This window comes from Perognathus longimembris, chromosome 21 (assembly GCF_023159225.1).
Source record: "Perognathus longimembris pacificus isolate PPM17 chromosome 21, ASM2315922v1, whole genome shotgun sequence".
Taxonomy (NCBI): Eukaryota; Metazoa; Chordata; class Mammalia; order Rodentia; family Heteromyidae; genus Perognathus; species Perognathus longimembris.
The window spans coordinates 17,976,900-17,999,293 of NC_063181.1; the positions used below are offsets into that span (position 1 = coordinate 17,976,900).

The window sequence follows — 22,394 nt, forward strand, 5'->3', positions numbered from 1 at the left end:
TAGTTTTGAAAAATCCAAGAGGCCAGGCTATAGCATAGTTTCCTGTTATGAGATAGGAAGTGCAGCAGTGGCTGCACTGGAAGGCTAGGCCCTCACTGCAGGCATTGTGGGAATAGTCCATATTAGTGAAGAAGAATATCTCAGTGAATAATGCCTGATTTTGGCAACATTGTCTGGTGAGCGCTCAGAACACAAAGTTCCTGTGTCAGTATGAACGATAGGTATTTAGACAAAACATGGTCTGAAATACATGAAAATATGACCAAGGGAAAAAATTCAGACATATGAACACTTAAAAATAAGCAAACCACTTCTTTTTATTTTGTTAGCATATACTGTTTACTGCCTAAGAATGGTTAAATGTTATATTTTTCATGAAAAGAAATAACATTTTTTAGAAAAATTACCATTCTGTTAATGTTGGCCTTTCACAAAAATAAGTAAATATAATTAAATTTCCAAGCATTTCTAAGTATAAATTATAATGTAATTACATAAGAGTACACAATGAGTCAACACATCCATAAGGTTCAAATCCATCTGTTTTCTGTTCTTTTTGAAAAACATTGAGTTACATATAATCATTTACCTATATTTGTAGTTAAGTAGCATTTGTATATCATAAAATTATAGCCATTAAGTGTATTTAAGCATAATATCACTTCTACCTGTATTGTAATGCTTAGTGCAGTATCGTAAATCTTTTTCTTCTTTCAACAGAAATTGGGGCAAAGTGAGTCCTTCTGCCACCTGCACGGGTGCTTCATCTTGCCATTCAAAAATGAGATCATTCATAGTGTACCCAACTAGACAAAACATTCCAAAAATATTTATAGTCCAAATAAAAGACAACCAAAGAGAAGCAATAAAAATACAGTTGTACAGTCACATAAGAAGACCAAACAGTATCAGCTTAAAAGTATATTTTACCTGATTCTAATAGACAAGTTTTTTCTTTTAGAAAGCACACCAAATAATGTAAGAAAATGAAGAAGGCTCACAAAAATATAACATGGTAGGCACGAATTTTAAGCTACTAGATTAATTCAGAGATGTTCATATATTTCTACTCTACTAATTTCCCCCTTCCCCTTTTTCTCGAGTTATTCATTACTCTTTCAACAAAAAACAGACACTGTCACTGCTTAGAAAATGACTTAAACTACATTTGGAGTGGAGGAGTTACTACAGCCAGATGTGTTTCTTGTTAACTATTTTAGCTTGTATAGTATCTACTTCTATTTTTAATGTTTCCACAAACACAAAAAATGATATTGTACATAAACATGTCTTCTGTTTAGGGGAAGTAATAGTATAAAGAAGATCCACATGAAATCATTTATGGAGGAACAAAGCCTTGCACAGAATTAACTAATGGATTTGGCCATTATGATTTTACTGTCACTTTTTATCAAAAAGTCATTAAGGTATCCATTCTAAATATTTTTTTCCCTGGAAATGGATAGTTATCAATGATCTAGAGATGATACAAGAAGCATTCATTGTTAACTGCTGCCTAAAATGGCACACATTTTATTCCTCATAGGACAATGTGAAATTTCATTCCAGTTTAAGGAGATTAATGGGTATTTGAGCTGAAATGTCATCTGATTTTGACATGCTACATTTTTCAAAAGTATTCCGTGAAAAGAGACAAGTTCTCTGACATTCTCTGAAAAAAAGCTTTAGTGTCTTATGTAATTTATAGAAATATAACTAACTTCATCTTTTGTAAAATAAACATTGGAATTAAGTTATTTAAGAGTAGGAATTGGATAATCTGCTATTCTACTTCAATAGAACCCAAACAACATTAAGTTTGAAATAAGAAGGAAAATAATGAGATGATGAAACTTAAAGGAGTCATTCCTTTAGTTCGAGTAATATGCTGGGTGTGTTAGAAAGCTAAAGCCTTGGTATTATATCCTCAACATACCTTCAGACAAAACTTAATCAGTTTTCCTTTATATATTTTAACTGTCTTATTATTTTATGTTTTCAGTTAATAGGTTCTAGAGAAGTCTGAGAATATTAAGTGGGAGAGATTGCTCTTCAACATCATAGTGAATTTAAATGCCTTGTTCCCCAATAAGTCTCATAATGAAAAATAATTTCTTCAGGGAACAGAGACATTAACCTCAACTTTATCCACAAATATCGCATAGTAACTGTTGTAAAAATCTGTAAACAAATGGCTCATACTTTTTTCTTTAACAAGTATTTCTTGAATACCAACTGTATATAAGATCACTTGAGTTGGTCTTTGAAATCAAGGTGGGGCTGCTCGTAAACAATGTGAAAGAAGCAAAAACTCATGAAGTTTATAGCAAAGAAAAAAAAACCCAAGGTCTTCAATGATCAAGATTTAGTTTGCCTAAAGAACTTACGAATGAACAGATAGATTAATAGAAGCTTGTACAAAGTTCAAATTACAAGTTGCAAAGTTTGACTTTTAAAATTCCCCATGCAATTGAAATGAGGGATATCACAAGATATATGTATGTGTGTGTATACATATATATATATATATATATATATATTATAGTTGGGAAATATTCCCCTAGCATGCTCCTTTCTTGGACTTCACAAGGTCAGAAGCACATTCATAGTCATAATAAGACAGTATTTTCCTTATTGTTTCCAAATTGACTCTGATGTTGAAATAACAATGGTGGATAAAAATTCTAGCACTTTCATGGCACCAGACTAATCTACAAGTTATTGTAGTCTTTCCTGTTATATCCCTTGATACAAAGAAAGGGGGAAGGGGAAACCACAATGCCTCTTTTATGGGAGAATGTACTTGATCCTTGAATAGTCATCAGTATTAATTTTATTAAATCTTGATCCTTAGATAATATTGTCTTTTTTAATATTCTATGTGAGAAATGGTTCGTCTATCTGAGTAATTCACCTTTGTATTGTAATTATATTTTTAAAAGGAGAAACACTGTAGTGATGGAGTTGTGAGTGAAATAAGGTATTTGTTATGAAACATCATGGGGGTTATTGTTACATCTTCAAATATCATTTTTATTTTACAAACAAAATAGCTGGCAAGCTAGTTGCTATGCTTAGGTAACTGACAGATCATTTTCTTGAATGTGAATCTTCATGTTAAGGAAAACAACAGAAAATATTTATAATTAATAATAAATTTTGACTTCTCAATGTAGAAATAAATTGTTTCAGTCTTTTGGACACAGACTATTTTTACACAAGAAACAGTATTTTCCAAATGTTCAAAATGTGATATTAAAAAAAATTGCTATTAAGCCATCAGAAATACCTGCAGAATCAAAATTTATTTTCCTTCATGAGTCGATAAAACAACAACAACCAAAAATTTGTGGTGGTCCGCCTGGAGTATAACAACTGAGAGACGATACATTAGCAGGTCATTTAACCAAAATTGGAAATATATCTATATATTCATATACATAGTAATATATATCGATATATATGAAAAAAATTAAGAAATGTTAAGCTTGTAATCCATCACTTACAGACTGCTATGTGCATCTTTTACATCTCACATTTTACACCACTAGAATAGCTTCTCTGACCATCCAATGGAACTTTTTTTCACCCATTATTTTACAATGCCTCTTCTTTGTTTTTTTTCATTGTACGTGTGTGGGGGGGGGGGACGCGTGTGGGCGCGCGCGTGTGTGTATGTGGTTTAGAACTGGAGTTATAGGTTTGTGAGTCACATGACCACAGACCATAGTTAAGATTACTGATCATCTGAGATTCACATCAGAGACAATTTTATTGTGAACTTAAAACTGTTGTAAAAGAGAAAAAAAAGTCTTTTTATTTAAGAAAAGGAAATGATCCAGAAAGACACAAAAAGATGCATAAGATGCTCATGTGCAATTTACAAAGTAAACAAAGACAGTCTGGAAAAACAATATGCTGTATGCTTCCCTCTATATGACAAACTGAAAATGGTACAACTATGGAGACTTCAAAAACATTAGTGATTGACAGGAACCAGAGAGAGGGTGGGATAAGTAGATGGGTCACAGGGACTTTTAGGATGGTGAAACAACTTTAAAATTTATAATAATGGCTCTATCTATCCATCCATCTATCCATCCATCCATCCATCCATCCATTCATCCATCACAGTATATAACATCATGTTTACTTTTGTGTAAAGTACGGAATGGTGTCTCATTGTGGCAGGTTCAGTAAGAACCAGGTAGTATATGAAGAATTCATAGTTCTTGCTCAATTTTGTTGTGGACATAAAACTGCTCTAAAATATCAAGTCTGTCTGTTTTGCAAAAGTTTAATGAAAGCATTTAAATATTGTTAAATTAGAAAAAATGTTATGAAATGTTTCCCTTAACTATTAAGTCAAATTGCTGGAATTTATTTAGTAATTCAATAAACAGAGTGCCCACTCTATTTAAGTATCTTTGTAAGTTGCTGAAACTATGAAAGGGATTCCATGAACTTTATAAAGCTCATCAGTGCAAGGATGATTGTCATTAATTTATACATAGCTGGGTTGAAGTAACTAAACTGTATTTAGACATGTAAAACAAAGTCATATCTCCTTTCATTGGATTATAAATTTTTATGTTGTTATGTTCCTTCTATTCTAGCTAACTGAGGTGGACTTGAGGGAAATGAGCATAATTTTGCCAGTTAAAGATGACTGAATCCCAGAGAATCAATCTAACATCTTAAGGAAAGGTGTTCAAAGTTTTGGAATTCTCTTTACTCATTTCTCCTAGTCAGGAAGAGATATTATTTTCAGTTAAACTGAGTCCACATAGCACAGTAAAAGAACAGTCTCAACAAGTACGAATTCAGTAACAAGTATTGTATTTTTAAAGATGCTTCTAAAATGATTTGAATTTTTATCTCCCTATATGTATGTCATTATTAGTAATTACTTACATAATTAGTAATTACTCAACAATTAATATAAAAGTGCCCTATTTATGGTGTCCTATTTTTATTGTGAAATTCATTCTTATTTTGATAATAAATTATATGCTCACCCTAATGAAAAGCAGAGGTTGAAGTATACTTGTGGCAATATGGAGAAATGAGCCAGTTGGGTCTCTATTGTTTGATGGTCTGCCCTTAGCAACACAGAAATAATTTTGTTCTTTTTTTCTGTCAAAACCCCAATAATTCTGGGTCTGGTAAAGTTCATGGTCATTTGCATTGGTGTCACTGGGCTTTGGTGTTTTCATTTGTTGCCTGGGAAATCATTTTACTAGTGGTGCAGTCAGTCTCACACCCTTGCTGGGGTCTGTTTCTGTTCTCAGACCATTTTACCCCCCTCAAAATAATTGGATTTGGAAATTATTTTATCATAAAATTCTTGGTAGATTGGCTGGGAATTGAAGTGACCAGTTGCATATTTATGAGACTCTGTGGGAACATATAGACCTTTCCAAGAAACCTAACAGCCATAAAACACCACACCACACCACAACATGAGAAAAACAAATAAGAGTTGACCTATCTGTCTGCCTGTCTCTCTCATCTATCTACCTTTTACTTCTATATCTAAAAAAAATCACACTGATGTATTTTTATATATTTGAGTTTATGTTTATTTCTTTAAATTTTATTAGAATACATTAATTGTTCACAATATTTTATTGTGGTATTTTCAACATGTACATATAGAATTGGGTCACCTATCTATTACTTTTGCTTATTCTCCCTCATGACATTGTTTTGACAATTTACAATGGATATTGTCATTCTATTTTAATGTAAGCATATAATGTACTTTGATCACATTCATCCGTTTGGTAATGTTTCACTCCCACTTATGGCCCTCCCCAAGATTGCTCTTTGTGCTCTCATATTGTTATTTTTATGTTGTAGATTTCATATGTAAGACAAATCATATGATACTTAGCTTTCTGAGTCTGGCTTATATTTTACTTCTTATGGCCATATATGTTGGCTCAGGCCACTCTGCGAGAAGATTACCACACACAATACCATTCCCCTTTTCTCTAGCTCCCTTGAAGCCCTTGATATATTTTTGCACTCTCCTATTCTACTGAATATAGCAATTATGGTGATTACTAGGTACCCAAGACACCTAAATAGGTTTCTCTCTCTTCACTTCTGGGCATCTCTTATCCACCATGAAGGATTGCCTATTTTCTAACATCATCAATGGGAATCCTCTATGGAATGCTTTTTTACTGCCTTTTCTCCCTATCACTTCATCTTCACTGGCTTCTTTCACCTCTTCTCATATCTGGGACACTAAGGCAAACTCTGCTTAATCTAATAGCATACAAAATGGATTTTCAATGTTGTTGAGCACTCAAGATTACTATGAACAAAACTTTTCTTTTTTTGTCAACAAAAAATGAGCTTACACAGAGAAACGAGATGTAAATCATTGAATTTTATTAAAAGCAAAGAAGTTTGAAATAAACGTAGTGAAATTGCTGTGGTCATAGGTCTTTAGTTTTCCAAAATGGTTCCATGATTTCAGTTTCATAATTTCAGTTTAAATGAGAATCTCAATTGATTTTTCAATTGGAAAATAATTGAGAGTATATATATATATATATATATATATATATACATATACATATATATGCATAACACTGACAGTTTGGGGTGGATTTGGCTAATAGAGAAAAGTATACAATGCTTTAATGTTTAAATGTCTTATAGAATGGTCAGTCACATAAGCAGTATGGAATAAAATCTTAAAATTCAAACCAGCATGGAAACACTTAAAAGAAAATGTGGTACATATACACAATGGAATTTTATGCCTCTCCCAGAAAGAATGACATTGCCCCATTCATAAGGAAATGGAAGGACTTGGAAAAATTTATACTAAGTGAAGTGAGCCAGACCCAAAGAAACATGGACTCTGTGGTCTCCCTCATAGGGAATAATTAGCACAGGTTTAGGCTAGTCACAGCTGAGGATCACAAGAGCCTAACAGCTATGCCCCTATGAATGTATAAGATAATGCTAAGTGAAATGAGCTCCATGTTATGGAAACAAGTGATATATCACTGTTGTATTTACTTTCAACATGCCATGTGAAACTGTAGCTTCTATTGTTGATGATCCTCTTGCATCCCCTTCCTGTGGTTGTACCTGCACTATCACTGTATCTTATCTGAGTACATTGGAAACTGTATATACTGTTATTAGAACTTGGAAAGTGAAAGGGAATACCAAAATTGAGAGACACAGGATAAAAAGACAAACGACTACAAAAGCAATACTTGCAAAACTGTTTGGTGTAAACCAACTGAACAACTCATGGGGGGGAGAGGGAAAGAGGAATGGGGAGGGGGGAATGAGGGAGGAGGTAACAAACAGTACAAGGAATGTATCCAATGCCTAACATATGAAACTGTAACCTCTCTGTACATCACTTTGACAATAAATAAGAAAAATACATAATTATAGGGAAATAGTCTACTAATTTAGACAAAAATTGAGACAAAATAAAATGTGGATTTAAAATGCAAGCAACATTTATGCTATTAAATTCTCGGTTAATGTATGTTGTAATATTTTTGCAATACTGGAATGTATGAAAATATAGATTTAATTATATGTGTGTGAATATACATATGAAACAGTTTGTGCAGTAAATGCCACAATAAAGCTGTGATGTTAACACCACACAAAATGTAAGTGAAAACAAAAATGTAAAGCCAAGCAAAAGCTTATACAAAATTTCAGACAAACCAGTGATGACTACTAAGGATGCAGAAGATGGAAAGCTCAAGGTAAAAGAGATGAAAATAGGATTAGATATAATATAATTAGAGTTAAAAATCTTAAAATTGAAATAAAATATCAATGTTAGCCTGGGTTTGATACTAAGATGTTTTAAAGTGTTCTACTTTATATGAGGTATCTTTGAAATTCATAATCACAGATATAGTATGTGTACAGACGAATATAAAGATATACATATGATACATTAGCATACATATGAGAAGAGGAGAAAAGAGAAATGAAATAAAATAATACTATTTATAAAGCTAACTTAGAAATGGAAAACATGACTGAGGACTGTGAGGTGAAGCTAACTTAAAAATGGGCAATTTTTGAGAATTGTGAGTTAATGCTAATTTATACTATAATATGTGCATATGTATAATATATTACACATTTAATTTTTGCTGTTCAACTTTCCTAATTGGAACAATAGAAACAATCCTCTCATTTTGAAGATGCTATTCAAATATTGAAATATATTGTCACTTTTTAATAATCTTTGGTAGTTTAACAAAAGCTTAAAAGACTATACACATAAAATAGGTTATTGGGTAATTCTGTAGACCCTGTATAATATGTAAAAGATACACATGTTCAAAAGGAAGGGAATGCATTTTGGGCAAGAGCTGAAAGTTCAAAATGGATTTAGAGATGTGTTGATACAGCATAAATGCACATTTAGTTTTAAAATGAACTACGAATTATAGTTTGCCCAACTTCATCAAATGGAGAGAGAGAGAGACAGAGAGAGAAAGAGAGAGAGAGAGAGAGAGAGAGATTTCTCAACTGACCCAGTTTGTAAATGCCTAAGTTGTTACTCAGCAGCTGGAATTCAAAAAACAAAGAGAAGAAAACACTCTCTCTTGGCACATGCCGGATATTGCTAGGAGAAATATTACTCAAGTGGATTTTATTGACCTGACAAGGAACAACTGTTATGCCAAAATCTATTTCACTTAAATACTTTTATACATAATTTGTGCCTCAAGTTTTAATTCTTTTACTAAAACTCATTCTGTTCCATGTGGTTTCATTTCAAGTCGGGATCTGCTAAATTAAGTATTTTTCTTACTGATCACAATGTCACTAAATGTTTCTGGTATAACTCATCTATAACCACTATATTACAAGTGCTTTGGGTAGGTTTCTCTTTGGAGACTCAAAGCAGTGTATAATATATCACAGATTTAATCTTTCTCATCTTCCTCTTGAGTTAAAAGTAGAAACATGTGATTCCTAAGTGTGTGTGTGTGTGTGTGTGTGTGTGTGTGTGTGTGTGTGTGTGTGTTTGCTGGTCCCAGGGCTTGAACTCATGTCCTGGGCACTGTAGCTGAGCAATTTTGTTGTTGTTGTTCAAAGCTAGCACTTACACATAAACCGTCCACTTCTGGGTTTTTGATGATTAATTAGAGGTGAGTCTTGTAGATTCTTGAAATCTACAAAGCCTGGCTGGCTTTGAACCTAAACCTCAGATCTTAACCTCCTGAGTAGCTAAGATAATAGGCATGAGACATTGGAGCTCAGCCCTAAATGTTTTTTGTTTTTGATTTTTTTTTTTGCCAGTCCTGGAGCTTGAACTCAGGGCCTGAGCACTGTCCCTGGCTTCTTTTCACTCAAGGCTAGCACTCTACCACTTGAGCCACAGCACCACTTCTGGCGTTTTCTATATATGTGTTGCTGAGGAATTGAACCCTGGGTTTCATGTATGCAAGGCAAGCACTCTACCACTAAGCAATATTCCCAGCCCCCCCCCCAAATGCTTTTTAAGTGACAATCACAATAATTTTGTTCAATTTTTTCAGTTGCACAAGACTGACACATATTGAACATCAAATGTTTAAAGTTCTTGTGAGAAATCTGAATTAACAGCCAAAAAGGACCTGACCATGAGCCCCGTTTTAATGAGGAAAAAGAGTGTTGTGGCTAGGTAGATTTCTGTAGAAGGAGATTACAGACTCCAATACTACTTGGGAGTAAGCTCCAACTCATAGGATAACATTTACATGTCTGCCTGGCAGAAAATCAAAGCTTCAGATCTGTTCAAATTAATGAACTCACAGTTTTTGGTAAAAGGGAGAAAGGCACTGTACTAATCATGTTGTTACTTTTCTTCTCACGTCTAATACATCAAAAATTCTGCTCATATATAAGATTCCAAATTTGGTATAATTTTAAAGAAAGAAGTGCTAACTGATATTAGCATGAAGCCCTTTTAGATTCTCATTCCTGGAAATACCCAAGTGTTTTGTAAAACAGTATTCATTAAAGCTATGAAATTCAATTTCTAAATATGATTGGATACTTTAAATATCAGAGAACAAGATGATAAATTTTAATGCAATTGCTCTTCAATGTAGTATATCACAAAATATCTATCACTACAATATATTCATTGAAACCTCAAGAGAAGATAATGCATATTGAATGCCATTATGTTTCAATGTAAAATGTCACAAATGTTGATCACTGCAATACCTTTGTTGAATGCTCAAGAGAAAGTTATCAGTAGAACAATGGATAGATTTCACACACAGAAATTCACATTTTACACATACATATTCTAATGAAAGTGGATGTGCATTAGCCTTGACAGGAATCTAGATATTGCTATAAATTATTCATTACTTCGTAATTTGCCACATAAATCATGTCACAATCCTCCTCTCAAATGTAATAGGACTTATACTTACTAATTTTTACTTACTACTTAAACTTCAACCAAAAGAGAACATTGCCAAAACTGGCCAAAATATATCTGTTGAAGTACTTGCAATCAAAGCCTAAAATAACATATACGATTGAAATAAAAATATCAATTGTAGAGAAAAGTATGTGAGTAATTAGAACTCAGAAATTCAATACATTCTGTTTCACTCATAATAACCCTCTTACCTAGCAAAGTCATTAATGTGTTTGAAAAACCGGTTTACCAAGCCATCATATAAATACTATGGGAATGATAAAATGCTACCCCTCTTGGTATATTTTCAAATACCATGTGGTTTTCATGAAAGTCCTTATACTTATGTACTTATGTAGTAGCGTTATTTTAAACATACCTTTCTTTAGCACTCCTAGGTCCATAAAATGGTATTATTGCCACAAACTTGCAATTTAGCACATTCTTCCTGCTCCCCTCTTCAAACAAAAAAAGATCAGCAACTGTATTTGCCTTTCATACCTCACTTAGAACTTAGAAAAATCAACAAATTTCTAGGAACAAGGGGCTCCAGAGTGGGGATTTTTGTGAAAAGGATGCGACTTGCGATTTGTAGGAGTTCATAAGATTGGTGAGATATTCTCTAGTATCACCGACTTCAGTATTTCCTAGGCTGTGTAGGAGATGCTGATCCCCTAAGGAGTGAGAGCTCCCAGAACTCTCCCAGTTCCAGGATTTTGACCCCAAGATGCTACTAAAACACGGAAATGTCACCTCATTCATTTATTAAGCACCTGTGTGTGTGTGTGTGTGTGTGTGTGTGTGTGTGTGTGTGCTCACTCTTGAACTAGAGTTTGAACTCAAACCTCGGTCCCTTGTCTTTTTCACCCAAAGCTGGAACGCTACCATTTGAGCTACAGCTCCACTTCCATGAAATTTCTTTTCCCAACTGGTTTTTTAACCACAATCCTCATGGTGCATGGCTATTAAGTAACTCTTTATCCATACTCTTTTTTTTTTTTTTCTTCTTCATGGGGCTTGAACTTTGGCCTGGGTGCTGTCCCTGAGCTCTTCAGCTCAAGGCTAGTGCTCTACCACTTTGAGCCACAGCACCACTTCTGCTCTCTGGTGGTTAATTGGAGATAGAGTCTCATGGACTTTCCTGCCCTGGCTGGCTTTGAACTGCAATCTTCAGATCTAAGACTCCTAAGTAGTTAGGATTACAGGTATGAGCCACCAGCACCCAGCTCTATCCATACTCATGTGTGCTTTTTTTTTCTTTTTTTTAAGGATAAATATTGCTATCTCCATTATTTTATTCACGTATTTTTAAGTATTTCATATGATTTAGCTCATGTATATCTTGGTCATCATTACACAAAGTTCATATTATTTTTGCTTTGGCTTTGAATTTATTTTCCTCATGGTCCTTTATTCCATGGTTTCTACACATCCTGTTCTTAAATTTAAGTACCTGACTTATGATCTTATATATTTAAATGATTTATGAAATGATTTGTGATAACTTGTCCTCTAATGTATCTTGCTTGTCTTGCAAAAGAGACACCCGAGCCTCTGAAAAATTGATGGATTTACATATTTCATACAGTTTCTAAACAAGAGACTTAAAAGTATGAAGTATTTTCCTGACTTTTATGATAGTAACTGTGGAAGCCCAGCATAGCTTAAGGTGTTATAGTGAATGAATACTGGGATCATCCCTAGGGAAAGGTTTGTTTATTTTTGAACATGTTCTGGAGAGAGCTTTTGGTTAAGATTAAAATATGAAGGTTGAAGGAACTGGAGTTATTTCGGGAATTAACCAAGGAAGAAACGAAATGGTGACAGCTCTCAGTGATGAAAAATGGCAATGGCAAGATATGAAATAAAAGATGGTAATGTTTTAGGTGATCTTGGTCTACTGAGTTTCTCACTCATTAAAGTGGCTACTACCATAGAGTTATGCAAAAGGACAAATACATGGAACAATGTCAAAATTACTTTACATAAGAAAAGTAACCTAACCAAGGTCTAAAATATACTTTATCTTTTCTTTAATGTGTATTAATTTTTAGTTAATCTGAAAGTTTGCAAATAGGAAAAGACTGCTCTGAATCTTATTTTTTTGTTCATCTTTAGTCATAGAAAAGTGCATGAGAAAAAGAAAGGAGGGAGGGGAGGAAGGAAGGCAAGAAGGCAGGGAGGGAGGAAGGAAGGATGGAAGGAAGGAAAGAAGGAAGGAAGGAAAGGAAGAAAGAAGGAAAGAAGGAAGAAAGATGAAAGAAGAGGATAGTGGGGTGGATAGAGTAGCTAGAGTAAGACAGGAAAGGAGGGGTAAAGTGAGAAGAGAAGAAAGGAGAGTATGAGAGGGGAGGGTAGAGAAGGAAGCTATCACCAATGGAAGATTATGAGTGGTGACTAGGGTGCAACAATTGGCACACCTGAGAGCTCCTGATGGAAGGTAAAACAGTGCAGCTGCTATAAAACAATGACAGTTTCTCGAAGTATTAAAAGTGAATTCCTGTAATGAATCAACAATTCCACTTCTGGGTACAAAACTATAAGAATAAAAAGCACGCTGGGTGCATGTGGCTCACACCTATAATCCTAACTACTCCAGAGGCTGAGATCTGCGGATCTTGGTTCAAAACCAGACCCACAGAAAAGTCCCTGAGACATTTATCTCCAATAAACCATTCAGAAAACCAGAAGTGGCATTGTAACTCAACTGGTAGAGCACTAGCTTTGAGATGAAGAGCTCAGGGACAGTGCCTAAGCCCAGAGTTCAAGGCCCACGACCGAACAAAACAAAACAAAAAGAATAAAATGAGTAAAAAAGCAGAGTTTTGAAAACATGTTCATAGTATTGTTAGTACAGTAGCCAAAATGTGGAAGCTCCACAGGTTGAGAAACAAAACAGCAAGAGCACTTTTCTCAAGCATGATGACTGAAGTTCAAGACCTCAAAACTGCAAGAGACATGCATGTACAATGAAAGAATTCAGACCTAAAATGGAAAGAAATCCACATAAACCATGGCATGGTCAAACTGAGGACATTATGCTCAGAGTGACAAACTTGTCAACAAAACACAAAAACTGTGTGAGTTCACTTTCTTAAATTTTACAGTGGTTAAATTTAGACAAATAAAAACAATAGAATAGTTTTTACTGGGGGCTAGGGAAAAAAGAAATGCAGGAGAGTGGATTAATGGGTATTGAGTTTCAGTATTGCACAATGAGATGTTTGGGAGCTTGGTGATATAATATTGCGGATATCTCATGAAAAATTTAGTTGTCATTGTAACAGTAATAAGATGTGGGCCTTTTAAGTGATGATTGGGTAAAGAAGTATCTACTCCCATTGGTGGATATTAATGACTTTGTAAAAGTACCGATTCAGTCCTTTCTTGTGGCAAGATGAGGTAGCAAGAAAGCCTTGTTTTCTGGGTCAATTTCTGTGCATTTAATTAATTTCTGTCCATTTGGAACTATATAGCATAAGATACCTTTTAGAACAGTAAAGAATGGATTAAAATATAGCTTGCCACAATTAAAAATAAAAATTATAAGAAGGAAAGATGCCAGAATTCAGAGGGAGAAAATAAGTAAGGTAGACACAGTGTTTAAAAGGCTTTAGTGGAATTATGACATGAGTCATGAGCAGAGCAAGGCAGATCCAAAGAAACATAAATTGCATGGTTTGTCTAATTTGTGGTAGCTAGAATGTGCCTGTAAATAGACAATAAACATACTGAATGATTCACACACACGGACATGATAAATTATACAGGTCTCTAGACATTCGCACAGTGAGGGAAAGGAGGATATGCACAGGCACAGGTGATAGAGGCTCAATAGCTATGTGCACGTGATCATATAAAATAATATTTTATGAAATGATCTCCAAGGAAAGGAAACAAGAGACTTTTTTTTTTTTTTTTTTTGGCCAGTCCTGGGGCTTGGACTCAGGGCCTGAGCACTGTCCCTTGCTTCCTTTTGCTCAAAGCTAGCACTCTGCCACTTGAGCCACAGCGCCCCTTCTGGCCGTTTTCTGTATATGTGGTGCTGGGGAATCGAACCCAGGGCCTCATGTATACGAGGCAAGCTCTCGAAACAAGAGACTTTTTAAAGTTGCTGTTGTTGTTTTCTTTTCCTTTTGTCTTGTTTGTTAGTTCATTTGTCTTTTGGAGGGTAAGGGGTAGGGGAAGGTAGAGAAAAGGGGAACAGATATAACAGTGCTACTCATTGGACACTATAAGGAAAATGAACTGGATAGCTTGTGGGTAGTGTTGGGAGGGGAGAGAGCGAGGGAAGAGGGGGGACATAGTTCCAAAAGAATTTACCTAACTCATGTAACTGGAAACCTTCTGCATATCACCTATACAATAACATTTTTTTAAAAAGTAGGACATGGAAAATGAGATGTATTTTCCTTAATTTTCAAGTTAAAGGAGTGGCTCTAGACAGCCAACCTGATGCTCAGTTTAAAGAAGCCTTGTGTTAAATATGTTCCCAAATGGGACATATTTATTGCCCTGAATAAGATATGGCTATGTTCTTGACTGCAGTTAAAGACAAGAGAGAATTCTCTTGATTTTGGAAGCAATGGGATTTCTGGTTATTACAACGGAGTTAAGTAATAAAGACAACTTCTTTGTCTGAAATGTAGAGGTTGAGGTAGGAAGGCAATAAAATGTAAACAAAAGAAATGAAATAATCATTCTACACAATATGCATTGGGAAGGAAATATAACATAATGGTTGAGGAAGTGATGGAGGTGGGGAGAGCTAATTTTGAAACGATGCTCAGCCATGATCGGAGGAAGGGTGCAAAAGGTTAAGCTATGTGTACATCTGCAGGAAACACATTTTAGGCCAAGGAAAGAGCAAGTTTTATCTCACAGTTATCACACTGGCATAGTTAGTAGTAATAAACCATGTTGCTGAACAAAATAGTTAAACATATGGCTTGATAATAACAGGTCAAGGAGAAAAATTAAATCAATTTAAAAATATTTTCTTTATGTATTCAGGCATGCATTACATTTAGTTTTATCCCCATTAACATTGAAATACAAATAAGAAACAGATTTTTTGCTTTTCTAAAAATCAGAAGGGATGGGAACATTGCTAGGAAAAAGAGAAAAACTTAACATTTTCCTAGTTTTCTCTCTGAAGAATTTTTTTCCAATGGAGATATCTTGTGTATTAGATTACTAAAGTTACATAGAATCTCTCATGGGTGATAAAAAAAAGACTGCAACACTACTGAGAGGTTAACTCTCTGAGAATATATTAAAACTTATTGGTGGATAGAGTGCATGAATTAGAGATAAGGGAGCTTAATACCAAATCCAGACAACTTTAGAATAAATTTTGTCTACGAGTGGGTAAAGCAAGAAAAGTTGTAATAAATAGGTGCCAGCGTTAGATTCATAAAGGAACACATTCTATATTAATATTGTTCCTCGATCTTATTACCAGCTATTCTGGAATAGTAAGTCATAATATGAATATGTTTTCAGCAAAGATATTTGATGAATTGTACCCTTATGAGCAAAGACTTCAAAAACGTTTATATCAGTAGTCATTCATGACTGTCTATCTGACATCTACTGAACTTCAAACAGCATTTTTCTCACCAGTAATTAAACCACAAGGATATCTCCACCGCATTGTTTCATAATTTTCTAAATTTCGCCCTTTGTGGAGTGCGTAGTAATATGCTATCTAAATCTGTGGACAATTAATCAGGAGAAATATGAATTATCGAAGCAGAAATATAGCCTAAACCTACTAAGAGGGTACTTAAGCAAATATTAAATAGTTGATATTTATTCAAATGAAACACTTGGGAAAATAGAAGGGCCACAGAAATTGTTTGAAGCATTTAGCTGGTTATAGCTGTAGACTGAGTCAAATGTTTTGCAGCTGTCATATATAAATTCAGACTTTAAAATCACAAAATGATTGGTGCTGCCATCGTTGGGCTCCTACTGTACAGAGAGAAGTTTAGGTCAATTTTAGAAAATCAAGGGAGAGAAAATAGAGAAAGAAGTAAATTGTAGTCAAGTAGCATACAAAAGCAAATGGAAGTACTGGGCCTCTTTAGGAAAAAAAACATTAAAAACACAATAGTTACAAGGTGCACATATTTCATCACATAGATTAAAAGATGATAAGTTGTGGGTTATTAATTTGTAAGTTTGCTATATCTACTTGGAGGTCTGTGAATCTGAGAAAGTTGCATCTCCTCTTTAATCCTCCTTTGCTTGTTTTTGAAGTGGAAAAAAATCGATTTCATTAAATCCTTGTTAGAATTAAATCAGATAATAAATATGAAAGATGTAAAACTTGTGACATTATCCCTTTCAACTGCTATTTGCATTGTATTTTCATTAGTATTTCTAATTGGTTAGAATATCTGATAACAAAAATAATTCAATCTATAAAGATATGGGCAGATTATGGAATATTGTAATTGGTATTTTGTAGAACAAAATAATGTTAAAATAGTGATTTAGTTTGTTGCTGAGTTTATCAGTGAATATTTTTATCTTGAGTGGGGTTTTTCTTTCTATCCAATATTATAACTACAAAGCTTTAAGTAACAAGAAAACAAGAAACATCTGTACCTTTGACTAGGCCAATAAAAAGCATAATATTATTTTGAGCATTATTCAGACTTTTAAATTATGAAACCATTTGGAAAACAGTAGAAATTATTAGGAAATAATTGTGCAAATCATCACCAATCCTATCTTTTGCTTTAACTACACTTTGTATAATTCCACAGTTACAATCTTTTTTTCAAATCTAAAACCTGCACAAAATCATATTCTGTTAAGATTACACATATTCCTTCCTTCTTCCCTTCTCCCCTTCCTTCCCTCCTTCCTTCCTTTCCTTGATGTCTCTTTCCTTCAATTTTTTTGACACTTATTGCTGACCCTCATTAGTCTCATTCATCTTTATAATAATAATAGTAGTTATCAATGCTTTAAAATATTTTTAATACTTGATATTTTTAAGCAAAGCTCATCTTTCCCTTCTCCTTAAAGATTGAATGAAATGGAATTTGTTTTGTCATGTATGATAGCTCTTCTGGAATTTCTCCCAAATGACCTCAAAACGTAGGCATTTTGTATGGACTTATTCTTGAATTTGCTTTCCTCCCTACCTTGTCATCACCAACAACTTCAATTGGTTCAGTCACACTGGGCCTGGCCTCTAGTATTTTATCTTCAGTTCTTAGTCTTCCTTCAGGCTATGCACCTAAATTTCTCAATATCAAGATTGGAATTATTAATATTTCTCTCCACATTTACTCTTTATACTGGATTCCTGTTATGATTTCATATATCCAAGCTCTTTATCTCTGAGTTCCATCTACTTTGTCTCAGCCTTTATTATTTTTACCATACACATCCCTATTTTCTATCTCTTTTTCTAGAATATTATGAAAATGTCTTAAACAATCTTAACTCACTTGGTAAAATAATCTTTAAGAGCTATAGCATTGACTCAAGGAATTTCTTACTACTTAAATCTTGATCATTTCCTCACTGTCTATTGCTTTAGCAATTATAGCACCTTTAGATTATTGTATCCGTTTTGTTTTGTTCTTCTATACCAAGCATTGCAATCAAAACATGAGGTTAACCCATTTTCAAATTGCCTTTCTTCATAGTATATTTCAAACTCTACAGTGCCAGTAATCTTTCATACTCTTCTCCATATATATTGCTAAGTAGCTATTCCAATTTTAAATTATTTTATTTTCCTCTCTTGCTTTAGCATTTTATCAATGCCTGTGCTTAATGTGTGAGCTACTTATTAAACTAATACATTTAAATGTTATAAGCCAGAGTTATCAATCAGAGAGATTGATATTGCCACTTCCTTAAGAAAAGCAATATTGGATAGGGAATGAGTTGGGTGGGTGATATTCCCCCACAAAGTATTTGCGCCATCTAGTGACAGCTCCACCACACTACAAGATTTGCATGAAGTAAGAATGATTTTCAAAGGTTTCCTAAGAGAATATGTAATAACAGACACTCATCCCTGTCCCTTCCCCCCCCCCCCGAGATGTAACACATTCACACAAGAAAAACACTTCATATTGGTTGCTTTTTGTAAGGTATTAAAGACAGTAAGTGAGGGTTGGCCACACAAATATGTTTAGAGAACGAGGTGCATGTGAACTTTTCATCTGTGCTAACATTAGTCAGTAATAAACATGAATCCATTTTCACAGAAGGAATTTACAAGAATGCCTGAAAACTTGGATTAATCTCTAGTAAACTATAAGAAATGTCTTTTCTTCTGAGATCATGTATATAACATATTCCAGCAAAATGACAAATACTAACTAATGGAAGAAACAAACTTTGGAATCAGAAGGACTGTCATTAATAATACCTTTGAGCTAACTACCCTACTGTAGTCACTCAAACTGGTCTTCTCATATCAGAAAACACTGGGATAGTAAGATCTTTGTTTTAAATATAAAAGAGAAATGATAGGTAAAGAATGCTTGGCCTATAGTTGGCACTCAATAAGTAAATGCTAGCTAGTTTTTTTTTTAATGATTATTGTCCTTTCTACTTTTGTTGTTGTATATAGAGTCTGATGTTTGGTTTTCAAGCTTATAAACTTCCTTTCTGGATCCTCAATTTGTTTTGTAATACACAGTGCATGTATTGACAGACATTCTTACTTTCAATACCTGAAAGAGTACAGGAAAACTTAGTCAATATATGACTAAAATAAAAATTTAAAAAGTCTATCTGAGCCATTAAAGGATTTATCTATCTTTTAAAAGCATTCAGAAAAAAAGTAAATTATTTGTACTTACAGCTTTCCAGTTGCATAATGCATGTTTGCACATCCATTGGAAAATTCTTGAGATCCATTGGGCAGGAAAGTGTTAATGTTAACCTGAAAGAATTCAAAGTTAGCTATTCTAAAGGGAATTTATGATATGCTATTAATATTCTATTGTGTGGGGAAAACAATGTGGCTTTGGAAGTGAATAACATATATTCCGATAAGGTATATTGTTTACTGTTAATAAGTTTATCTTTTTACAAAATCCTGTTTGGGGGTAGGCAGGACACGTCTATATAAAATTCCCATGGTATTATTTTATTTCTTCTGAGAATAATGTGAATGTATAGAAGGGACCTATATTTCTAGAACCAAACCTCCAAAAAATAAATTACAAGTAAAGTGTATGATATTAATATGAAATACCTAAAGGCATACTTTCTACCAGGTCATATGAACAGAAAATTCATAAGAGAGTTAATAAGAAGAGTTAGTATTTTAACCATGGAAAAGCAGAGCACAGCAATGGGCTACTATTTATTTCTGTTTAGTTTTTTTAGTGTGTGTGTGTGTGTGTGTGTGTGTGTGTGTGTGTGTGCGCGCGCGCCCTGGTATTGAAGCTTGAATTCTGGATTTGATTTTGTCCTTTTGGTTGTTTGCACAACTCTGGTAGTCTATCACTTGATCCACATATCTACTTCTGGCTTTTTGCTGGTTAGTCAGAGAGAAGAATCTCAACTTTCCTTCCAGGGAAGGTTTCAAAGTAGGATTTTCAAATCTCAGACTCCTGAGTAGCTAGGATTACAGGCATGGACCAGTGGTGCTCAGTGTCACACATTTCAGACCTCATTGTAACTATCCAGAGGAAATAGGCAATAAAGATGCAGTAGTAGTTAGTGAAAGGAATCTGGAGAATTTGAAAATTTAGTTCATGAAACCACTTCCCTGCTGTGACATACCTCCATTCCATGACACAGTCCTGTAGGATGTGTGACAGTGTTCCATGCTCGCCAAACTAGTGATTTTGCTCCACACCAAGGCTAACCTGGGTGCTGTGTGCTAGCATTCCCCGCCCCCCCAACCTCCAGCAAGCACTGCGATGGTGGACTTCATAATTCATCACTCTTGAATACTTTTTGCTAGAAAAATATGTTAATAAGACAGCTTGTAAATTCACCAAGAACAAGAGTGAGAGAGAGAAAAATTCTTTGGCAGACCTTCATGTATGTACGTATGTATGTATGTATGTATGTATGTATGTATGTATGTATGTATGGATGGATGGATGGATGGATGGAAGGATGGAAGGATGGAAGTGTTTATTACCAGTCTTCCAGCATGAACTCAGGTCCTGGACACTGTCTCTGAGCTTTTAAAAGTGCTCAAAGTTAGTGCTATACCATTCTGAGCCTCAGCAGCTCCATTTCTGGGCTTTTGGTAGCTAAGTGGAGATAAGAGCCTCTTGGACTTTCCTGCCCAGTCTGGCTTCAACCTGTGATGGTCAGATCTCACCTTTCTGAGTAATTGGGATTCCAGCTGTGAGCTCCAGTCATTGGCCTAGCTGGCCTCCTTTATTCATTCATTCATCTACTTACTTTTTTTTTTTTTTTTTTTTTGCCAGTCCTGGGGGCTTGAACTCAGGGCCTGGGCACTGCTCCTTAGCTTCTTTTTTTGGTCCAGGCTGGCACTCTGTCACTTGAGCAGCAGCACCACTTCTGGATTTTTCTGTTTCTGAGGAATTGCACCTAGGGCTTCATGCGTACTACGTGAGTTGTCTACCACTAAGCCACATTCCCAGCCCTGGCCTCTTTTATTCAAGTATTCTCATGGATTTGTCTATCTAAGTGTTATGACAATAAGCACAGTGCCTTAACCTCAGCACATTAAATGGATTTAATAGGACCTACTCAAGAGTGGTAATACATGCATTGTATATGTAAGGTGCTCTGACAAGTGCTTGACATACAGAAAATACTAATATATTAGTGATTAATGACTATTAGTACATGTTCTTATTCCTTCCCACCTGTACTTGACATTCTACCAGTGAACACAATGATAAGTGAAGGAAATCACATATGAGAACATTTTAAGCTTTAACAACACCAACACCAAAACATAATGAACAATTCTACTAAATTTAAGTAAATTATTACAAAAACAAAATACATTTTTTAAAAGGTAGACCATAGACATAATGGGAAGATATGTAGTGGCCGAATTTTTAAGAGTGAGTCCCAGGAGAATCATTTGGTAATTCATTTCAATTAGGATCCATAAAATACTAAAATAACTCATTGACTTCATTATTCAAAAACCTCTGGTTCAGTGAGGCCAAATAATCCTGTAAGAAATTGTGTTGATCTACAAAATTCTCTCTTAAAAGGGCAATTATAAAAATTAGGTGGGCACATATTCTCCGTCTGTTGAACAGGTTGATAAGAAGAACATGCACATGCTCATTTGGAAATCTACACACATTAATTTCTCAAATATCCAAGGCTCTCAGCCAGCTGGTTTCAAATGTCAACTTGCCAAATCCTCTGACCTTTTAGGGAAGTAAATAGCATGTACAGAGGCCTTTCCACATTCTCCCCTGTGTGTGATGTCAAATTCATATCCTGGCTATTTTTCTGGCATAAAATGAGAGACGTTACATAATTCTAAAAAGAAAAATTACCACTTGAAAGGAATTATTTGGCAAAGAAAAGCAGTTTGTAGAGCGATCATAAATTGTATCTTGAGAAAAATAAGATTTGTTTGACGTTGCTTTCTTTTGTTTAAGGTACAAATGCTTCTTTAACAGCATGCTGATGAAAAATATTTGTCAATTTGGTGGATGTGATCCTGAATTTCTTGATGAAAACATTACATACAAATTAAAACTATGTCTTGACCACATCAAAAGAAAAGGAAATCAAGGGGCAAGTCTACTGTTTTGGGAATGAATATCTTCTTGTGTAAGCACACCAAGTTCTCTTTCAGAGACAAGACACACAAAAAGGAAGTGGTATTTCTTATTTTCCTCTAACACATCTTGGCTTAGTGGGGTAGTTATGTTAAGAAAGCTGACTTACCATCTTTGTAAAACAGTTGATTTCATCAAAATTTAATAATTTGTCTATTTTTAAAACAGCTCTCCTTAAACTA

General features: G+C 34.4%; 1 protein-coding gene across 2 annotated transcripts in view; it reads right to left on the bottom strand.

Moving 5' to 3' along the window:
* The window catches only part of Glra3 (glycine receptor alpha 3), a 124,364-nt gene that overhangs the window by 23,436 nt on the left and 78,534 nt on the right, over window positions 1–22,394 (bottom strand). For both annotated transcript variants that reach the window (XM_048330596.1, XM_048330597.1), the window contains exons 5-6: window positions 19,273–19,355; window positions 669–806 (exon numbers count right to left, since the gene is read on the bottom strand). In XM_048330596.1, coding sequence (XP_048186553.1) covers window positions 669–806; window positions 19,273–19,355 — 221 coding nt within the window. The remainder of the gene's footprint in view (window positions 1–668; window positions 807–19,272; window positions 19,356–22,394) is intronic.